Source organism: Mercenaria mercenaria, chromosome 15 (assembly GCF_021730395.1).
Source record: "Mercenaria mercenaria strain notata chromosome 15, MADL_Memer_1, whole genome shotgun sequence".
NCBI lineage: Eukaryota > Metazoa > Mollusca > Bivalvia > Venerida > Veneridae > Mercenaria > Mercenaria mercenaria.
The window spans coordinates 19,520,671-19,530,926 of record NC_069375.1 but is presented as its reverse complement, the minus strand read 5'-3'; the positions used below and the strand labels follow the sequence as shown (position 1 = coordinate 19,530,926).

At 34.0% G+C, this 10,256-nt stretch overlaps 1 protein-coding gene across 1 annotated transcript; it reads left to right on the top strand.

The window, feature by feature from the left end:
* Positions 1 to 511: 511 nt before the first annotated feature.
* Positions 512 to 1,836, top strand: LOC123549021 (carbohydrate sulfotransferase 1-like). Its single transcript, XM_045336827.2, has 2 exons — positions 512 to 622; positions 953 to 1,836. The coding sequence occupies exons 1-2, from the start codon at positions 580 to 582 to the stop codon at positions 1,750 to 1,752; spliced, it is 843 nt and encodes a 280-aa protein (XP_045192762.2). The 5' UTR covers positions 512 to 579; the 3' UTR covers positions 1,753 to 1,836.
* Positions 1,837 to 10,256: the final 8,420 nt, after the last annotated feature.

The following is a 10,256-nucleotide window of genomic DNA, read 5'->3' as shown; positions in this document are numbered from 1 at the left end:
TCAAAATTTGTTCGAGTGATCGGTTGTTCGAGCCATCCAACAAAATTCATTATACATGGATTTTCCAGGAACCTGACGACGAGTTCGAGAGAAGGGTGGTGTATGAATTATCCGAATTCAGTTAACAAATTTGGACAGTATGTTTAGTATTTCTGAAAGCACGTGTCTGTTGTATCGACTTTTTGTTTACTCATAAACATTCTAATTTGCCGGAGTAGAGAATAGAAAAATTAAAATTTCCGCGAAAACGCCTTGATAGCAGTGCAAGAAAAATTAGCTAAACACTTACTTTCGATTATTTTTACGAAAAAGTACAGCAACTTTCATGCACATCCCTAGCACTTTAACTCCTGCTATTTTCCTATGCAGTCATTTGATGAAAAGGATTCATGACACTTAATGTTGATACAAAATTATCCAAATTGCCTATCTATTAAAGCTTGCCCGCCCGTATTGTAAATGTATTCGATACACAATGAACATTGATTTTTTCTTTTTGCTTTCAGAGACTTTGGAAACGATAAAAGTAAAGAAATATACGACCTGCTGGATAACTTATACTCATGCAACTTCCGGCCGATGGAAACTGCCGTAGCAGAAAATGCCACGCCGAATTATTCAGGTAGTTTCCCATCTCCGGTTAGATTTTATAAAGAAAATACAGGTGGTAAAATAGTTATGTATATTTAACTACCTGTAGCAGTTTTAGAATAAGTTACAAGAAAAGTTTCTGTAAACGAGATAGATAGCAGATTACAACAATAGCTTCTCATCAGCGGAGGTAAAGGTTGCGAAATACTGAACCCTTACCGTGCTAAATTTCTATGATTGTCTTTGCACGGATGTGCACGCTTATCTTGATCTGCACTAGTTGCAAAGACAGAATCACTTGCCGCCGGCAGGCTAAAGGTTTGTCACTTTTATGTCAAATAATCAAATGTATATATTCCAGGTACGAACTGGAAACCTTACCTGAACTGCCGAGACAAGAACCAAACAGTGTCGTCATGCCTGACAATAATGGAAGATATCTGTAGACGTTCAAAGCACCGGGCAACTAAGATTGTCCGATTAACAGTCGATAACTTGGAATATGTTCTAGAACATCGACCGAACTTAAAGGCTATACATCTTATACGAGATCCACGTGCAATCATTAATTCAAGAATCACCACAAAGTGGTATAATTTAAATGTTTCGGAGCAAACGATTAAAAGTGATGCACATGAGCTATGCAGTAGGGTTAAATACGACTTAATCCAAGGGGAAAAGTTAAAGCAAAAATATCCTCAAAGATTTTCGTTTATAATGTATGAGGATTTGCAGACTGATCTAAAAACTAAAACAGAAATGTTATATTCATATTTTGGCATTGGCAAGTCAGACGTAAAGTCAAAAGCGGAAAATAATACAGAAATTTTGCAGGAGGAACACAAAGTGAACAGAACACATGGCGATTATACAAACTGGTGGAGATTCCAATTATCGTTTAGGACATTAAATGTTGTTGACAGCGTTTGTGGAAACGTTCTTTCATTTTTAGGGTACAAAATATTTTTGAATGAATCAGAGCTTAGGAACGTGTCAAATAAAGCATTTAAGTTCCAGAAAGAGCTGCTGATAAGCAACTTGAATGAAAGCGGGTTCTATGATTTTAAGGCTTTGCGTAACCAGAGGCCTTTTAGAAGGAAAATTGATATTATTCCAAAGCAAGGCAACGAAATCACGGAGCACAAAACTCTTTTAATTTAAGAGTAAAAGCAAATATAACCCGACATTAATGACATCGGTTAATACCAAGGTGACTTAGGTGAGATATGTTACCTTATGATATTAAGAAGCTGAACAATATGAACTAGTATATAATATTTAGAAATTGATATTATTTCAACTAGTATATAATATTTAGAAATTGATATTGTTTCAACTAGTATATAATATTTAGAAATTGATACTGTTTCAACTAGTATATAATATTTAGAAATTGATACTGTTTCAACTAGTATATAATATTTAGAAATTGATACTGTTTCAACTAGTATATAATATTTAGAAATTGATATTGTTTCAACTAGTATATAATATTTAGAAATTGATACTGTTTCAACTAGTATATAATATTTAGAAACTGATATTGTTTCAAAAGAAGATTCCAGAATCTCTGATCAAAGAATATTGGTAATTTAGAACTTGCATAAGTGTGCGTCATTGTCGTAATGTTTATGATGTGTTTGTTTTGTAAAACGTTTGCTGACTGGCTCAATTTAAGCGTGATTAAAAGGAATTTGATTGTACGTCATAGATAATACGACATACGTCAACGTCATATAGTCAAACGTCATAGGGGAACTCTAATGACTTCGGCTCATAACAGGCATTCGGTAGATGGTCAAGGATGAATTTAGGAATCCTTTATATCATGTTAGAATGGGAATAATATACATGTATATGATTCATTACATCTGAATTGAAATATAGGAGTAATCCAACTATAAAATAAATGTTTGTGATAGAATCTATATTTCATAAATAAGATAGAATCTATATTTCATAAATAAGATAGAATCTATATTTCATAAATAGGATAGAATCTATATTTCATAAATAAGATAGAATCTATATTTCATAAATAAGATAGAATCTATATTTCATAAATAGGATAGAATCTATATTTCATAAATAAGATAGAATCTATATTTCATAAATAGGATAGAATCTATATTTCATAAATAAGATAGAATCTATATTTCATAAATAAGACACACAAAACATTCTTGATTCGCATTCGATTCTCAGTGTGCAGCCATTATGGGTCATTTTGCATTTATACACACATTATTACATACATGTACAAACATTTATACACACATTATTACATACATGTACAAGCATTTATACACACATTATTACATACTGTATTATTATTATACTGTATAATTTCTAGATATAGGTACATGTATTTTGAGCCTAAACTGCACGTACATTGTTAACTACATGTAAAGTATTGTGTTTTATTTATTGTTTAAAGTTAACATGTTACAAAAGATATAGCTAAACAGAAGAAAAATCTTTGATACTTTCATGTGGCAACAATTTCTTTTTTCCATGGACTTTATGAACCTATTGTATTTAAGTGTGGACAAGCCTTACTCAAAGGCGAGCTGAGGTTTATTTTGTACGGCTACTTAACCTATGCAGTTAATAGGTTGAAGATGTTACCTAAAGTTATAAAATGGCAGCAAGGATCCACAAATCCCAATATTTCTGGGGAGGATAATCTGCCATTTCAAGTGATTTTGCGATAAGGATATGACTTGTTCCTCCTATTGTACAACGCTACGAGCAGTGACGATAACATACTTAAAATTTTATAAACAATATTTCGTTGCCTAGCAAACAAAGAGTGCAAGTAAACCACGACTGGTCGTTTGGCATTAATAGACTCCAGGTCACCCCCATTTAAAAAAATAATATTTTCAATTTTAGACGACAGATTGTTGTATAAGTGAATCCTGACAAAATAATAAGAATTTTGGAATTAATATAAATGTTTATTTATCGTCATCTGTGAAAAATGTCCTTACTTATTGTCAAAATAACTGCCAACTGTTAAAATAAAGATTATCACTTGATATGACGTTCTGCTATATGACTTTTGCAAAGCAAATCTATTTCTGTACGTTGTTCTGCTATATGACTTTCGCAAATCTATTTCTGTACGTTGTTCTGCTATATGACTTTCGCAAATCTATTTCTGTACGTTGTTCTGCTATATGACTTTCGCAAATCTATTTCTGTATGTTCATTATGAATATTTGCTTTTACAAGGTAGCATCTTCGGAGTATTTGTCACTTAACTAAGTTAAGTACGCGCAGTTTTGAATAATATAAAGCCTCATGTCTTTTAATCAAGTTAACACAATGCTGTCAGGCAAATATGAAAATCAATTAATTAATTTATTAACAGTGATCCTGCACGTGCATTATTTTATCGATTATTTTGAGTGTCAACAAAGTTCGACAGCACATTAAAAGGTCATCCTTTGAAATAAGTATTAAGTATGCCTTAAAGCAAGACGAACAAAGTTTTAGCTGTTGTTTTGAAAGTAGATTTCCACAGCAAAATGTGCAAATACAGAAGTAAATTTTGGAATGGAAGTTATCTAAAACAGAGGCCGTTTCTTGTTGTCGCTTTGTCTTGGTGTTTATTGCTGCTATTTATGTCACTGACAGATTTTAAAACAGGTATGTCTTTTATTTATTTTGACATTTTAATTTCAATGATTCCGTTATTAATTATATAATACCTCTGATTAAACATATTAAAGTACCTGTGGGTAAGAAATGAAGAACTGTTGCCACGTAGCTTGAATGTCTATAATCTAATACATTACGCAAATCACTTTGAGAAAACCAAAATAGTGCGTTTGCAGTTCATATACGATCTGATGGGGTGATATCTGATTTTTAGCCCTTCTTTTTTGAATTTGCACAATAGTGCTTTTTTTTCAAATATCAGTATTTTAATCGCTCATTTTAATATCCACTTAATATATTGATTAGCGTCTACTGTTTAGACTCAAATAGAGATTATATATTTCAAGTTTATCAATTGTAACACCAGTCGTAATGCTGTAGTTCATAGTGAACGTGCTGTAAATTGATTAACCTTGACACCTAAAAGCATCTGCATATATCATATATATATATATATATATATATCACATGTGCTATATGTCACATCTTTAACGCTAAATGTCGCAAGAATTCGTCAACTGTTACATGCCGCATATCGCAATGCCAGTTCAAAACTAAGACATATATTTACAATTCACTGTGTATTCTTTTTCAAATTTTATTTTATGAAACAAACTTGACTTTAAGCCCGACAGAAGTCTAGTGTAAATTTTTTTGAGGCCAGCAGACTTAACATGTTATACAAATAATCATCTTTTATACAGATTGTCCTAGGTCGCATGAATTTCACAGTTTGTTGACACAGTTTTAACACAGGGAAACAAAAAATACCTGTAATAAGCACCAGCGTTTTCTGACAGGAACGCTGTGGGTAAAGAAGTGGGTGAATGATGATACAGGAATCTAAGTAACAATACCAAAATAACAATAAGTATAAAAAAAAACAACAACAACACTTTTTGGGAAGATGAGGGGGGTGGGGGGTAGACGAGGTAGGAGAGTTAATGTGTGGGGATGGGACGAAAGATTGAGGGGATATTGTGGGTAGGGAGGATGATGATGTGTTAATATGACCTTACCTGTAAAATTCAGCCCAAGAAAACGAACCCATGGTCAATTAATAGGAAAGAATTCGTATTTTACTACTGCACGGTACAAAATAAGTTGCGGGCGTATCATTAGTAATACGAACAGGTTAAAGTATCGCGTGTGAACGAGCGTTATCAAGGTCGGTGCAGTTGGCATGACTCGCATGTGCATCAATTTGCGATTGGTTGTCTTTCAACATATCAGGCTTCGATCCTTCGGTGGCAGCAAGGCCATTTTATGTCGCTTATATCATACATTTCCCTATTACAAAAATATATCTTGCAGCAGCTTTTACTTAGATCAATCAGACTTGACTGTGCTGGGCCAGTGAAACCTTCATTTTGACAAAAGGTCCCTTGATTGTTATATTTGGTATCGTGTGGGGAAGTTATCGGCAACTATCTTATGATTTTTAAATTAGATAATCAAGTGCGATCGAAATAAGACATTGTGAATTCGAGATAGGATGTCGTGTTTGGGATAAGATGTTGAACGCTCTAGATAAAATGTCCAGTGTTCGAGATATGATGTCGTGCAATCAATATAACATGTCTTGCACTCGAGGCGTCGGGCGATCGAAATAAAATGCCGTCATGATATCGTGATAAAATATCATGCATTCTAGATAATATGTCGTGAGCTCAAGATAATATGTCAAATGCTCGAGATAACTTTATCTTTTGACATCACACTTTTGATGATGCTAGATTGATCACCTGAGTTTCGAAGCTTAAAAGATATGAAAAAAATAACGTCCACTTTCGGCCATGTTTTCGTACAAATCAAAAGTGTGTGAGCAGTCCTAGTAAAATGTTTACGTAATATTGAAAATGTAAGCCATGTTCAATTAATAACTGCGGTTAACCATGCTTTCTGGGATCGAACAATTTAGGCAAGTCGATTTACAAAGTATCCTATTCATACATGAAAAAAGTTAGCCCGTTAAGGAACTGACTTAAAAAAAATGGTGAAAAGACACGTTCTGTCAAATTTTGGGAGAAAACGCTTGTTCGGTTTTAAAATGATTGAAAATAATAATTGTTTTTTTATGTTGTTAATGGCATTTTGTTATGTTAAATAGACTTGCAGCATGACAGCAATTTTTTGTTTTGTCAAAACAATTTCTCGCAAATGATTCTTCATGGAACCAGTCTACTTAGACTATTCACACTACAGGTTTTTTTTTTGAGAAAAAGAGTACCACTTATGGCTCTGGCTTGCTTTAACAGTTGTAAAAATATATGTTTGAGCTGTGAAACTCGGGTGATCGATCTAGAATCATAATGACTCTTTTGTTTAAAAAAAAAAATCCCAAGCTCTCGACATATTATCTCGAGCGCACGACATCTTACTTCAGTCGCACGATATCGATTCTCGAGCACTCAACATATTATCCCGAGTGCACGATATCTTATTTCTATTGTAAAGCAACAAAAAACGATCTAAGACTGTTTTATATTCAAAATACATGTTTTGCCACAGAAAATGTCCCGAGAGAGAGAGAGAGAGAGAGAGAGAGAGAGAGAGAGAGAGAGCAATTAATGGAATAAAAAGTAACATGAAAATAGAAGAAATGGAAACTCCACAGGTCAAGAATACGCTTACTCAGTTTTAAAAGATATTTTCTCATTCAAATATCGATGTCTGGTAAAAAGAATTCTAGCAAATGTTACAAAATTCTTTTATATTGTCATCCGCCGTATCGTGTGTTGAACGCCGTGTTGTGTGTTGACCGACGCACATACAATACAACACGCGACATTACGAAACGAGGCAGGACAGGACGCTCAACAAAGATAAGACGGGCGACACGACGCGCGATGCATATGCCAAACACGACTCTGTCGGAATCTATAGTTTAGAAGTACCACAGCGAGTACCGCGTCGAGGCTCAAACCTTGAATTTTCAAAAACTTATTACGTAGGGAGCGGTAATTTTGAGAAACATTTCAGAACAGTATGTAATTTCTAAGCCCTTCTTCACATAGTCCACACAATGCATGCTTTGGCGTTCACGCACACACTAATCTTATCTCAGGTTCAAAATTACTGAAAGTAATATCTAAGCTGTAATGACGCTTGAACTTACCATAGTTATTTCTTTTGTTATTTGCTTTGCGACATTTAGCGGTGGTTGCGACATATCACTTCAACCTTGCGACATTTCAGACATTTAACGGTGGTTGCGACATATCACTTCAACCTTGCGACATTTAACGGTGCCACATTGAGCTACGCATTTCCCCCGACAGACTGAGATATTTATACATATAACATTTACTAAAAACTGAAAACGAAATATTTTTTGCGCCGGTCTGTCATATACATTTACAACAAGTCAAGTGAAAGTGGTCTGGATCTTTTCTCAATACCATAAGCAATAAGAATAAGCCAAAAATATATCTTTCACAGTCTTAAATGACTCATTATACCAGATTTCAACAGCAAAATGGAACTAAATTTTGGACTACTTCACACTAAGTAGTCATTTCCTGTTTGTTGTACACATACATGCACTAAATAGGAAACTGGCGCGAAAAAATGCAGGAAAAATGGCGGATTCAAATAGTCCTCAGTTTTTGTTTTGTTGTTGTTGTGTGTGTTTGTTTTTCTTTTTGCTCTGTAGAGCTATTTTCTTTGCTTCCTTGCATGTTTCTCCGAAATCACATGACAGACATGACAGATCTATGCTTGAAATGTAGGTAACATTTTCAAAACGAAACAATAAAACGACAGATTTTGTCATTGAAACCTCAACCAAACATCACCAATACAATTTGGGTATAATTTTTAGCTGATTTTGCAGTTTGTGTGATTGATTGAAATATTTTTCATGCATCAAACATGATTTACATTTTTCTTTTGATTTTTATTCAGCACAAATATTGTTCAAGAAAATGTAAGTTACAGACATATAAAATAGGTGCTGATGTGTTCTGCGGCCATTGAAAATATATCAATTTTATATAGAATAAAGAAGAACAGTCAGTGTGTTGTAACCATAAAATCTGGCCAGATGCGGGTGAAAATGGGCTACTTGAATTAGAATTTGATAGAAAATGACAAATTTATTACAGTTGTGATGTGCTGTAAATGAGGATTAAACCTAAAATATCACATATTCACTGTTTTTTGGGTGTACCATAACTACCCCCCCCGCCCCCCCCCCCCCCCCCCCCCCCAAAAAAAAGACAACAAAATACTCCTGCTTATATATAGCCTAAAGATTGCTAATTTTTGACAATCAGAGATAAATTGAACATATTTAACATATTAAATGTGTAGTTTGTATGTAGATCAGAGTAGAAAATGACAAAGTAGGGCAAACCTAGGCTACAGTTAGGAAGACTGCTTTAAACTTATTTCGCGACAGCTATTTCTTTTTTGCAAAATCTGACACTTTGTCTTATGCTATTGACAATGCCATAAAACCTTGGAACTGTTGGTATCAAACTAAAACCTTGTTGTTATTTTTTTACGTGCATTTGGGTGGCATATATATTTTAAATGAGACTGGCATAATCTTAGAGAAAAAAGTTTTTTCACTTGACACACAGACACTAAATAGGAAGATGGCGCGAAAATAAATGCTAGTCGCATAATGGCGGATTCAGATAGTCCTATTTTTTTTTTTGCGAAATCATATGATAGATTAGAACCCATCGCTTTCCCATTGAACTATTTGTTCTGCATTAAAAGATATGAAGTTAGAAAACTTTGACATGCATGCAAATGTCCATGTCTCATAACAAATTTACTTGTAATTAATTTTGTTTAACCAAAACTGCATAATTATATAAATAAATGAGTTATATAGAAGAAAAAAAGACAAAATTTGTGACAAAGTCACACGAAATGAAACGTTTTGGACAGGTACAACAAAAATACCATATTGGGTATTCTATGTGGATTATTGCCGAACAATGTCCCAGTACTAGTATGCTGTTTATAGAAAAATAGAATCGTCCGATGGAATATTCAAGGCCTGAACATGACTCGAACCTGTGCCTGTCAGACCTAAGGTGTGCACTCTACCACATTCCTGTAACAGCAATGGCAACAGTCATACAGTGTACGTACATCCTTTTTCTCTGTCCATCTACAGTGCGCCGTGAACTTGCACAATTTTGGACACGTTCAGAGTTCACAGCGGACCAGTCGTGTATTGACTTTGTCAGCTAATGGCAATTTTCGAGTAAAAAAAAGTATAACTAGTTTTTCCCAACACTTTTAACTTGTCAAAACTGCCAAAATTTCCCTGATGTACTTACTTCTCTACATTACCAGTGAATATATAACATACAGAATCTTGTATATTTGCCCTTTAAACAGCAGGAGAACGTTGGGAACAGCAAACTTTGTCTAAATTTCAACAATGATTTTAAAATTTCAATGATAAGGAAATAACAGTAAAAAACTTAATACCACCCATCGTCGCACTAAGTCATTAACATCCGGTATCAGTTAGTTTTTCGACTGTGATTCATTATTATAGGTTATTAGCGTTGTATCGGGAAATATGCACGAGTTCTTCTGCGGAAATATTGCGCGACTTTAGGAGCGCAATACTCTTCCGCTGAAGACCGAGTGCATATTTCCCGATGCAAAGATAATAACCTTTTTATTACATACGCATCTACACGTATAAATATTATGTAAATATCATAAATGTGTTCTATAGCCTGAATAGGATTGATAATACTGAACTAAATAGAAAAAAAAAATAGTGCAACTACACACACTGAATTACGTCACGTACCCGATATGAAATTCAGGCGTCAGTAATGGAAAAATATTGACGTTTCCGGTACCAGTGTAACTTAACGGGGAATAGAAACGAGTAGATCTATGTAATAAATTTCATTATTACCGTTGCATGCATAAATGGCAGTGCATTAACAGTATCGGAGATTAGATGGTACGGTCCCAAATATATTATTAATTATATATATATTTACTTTTAGAGAGCA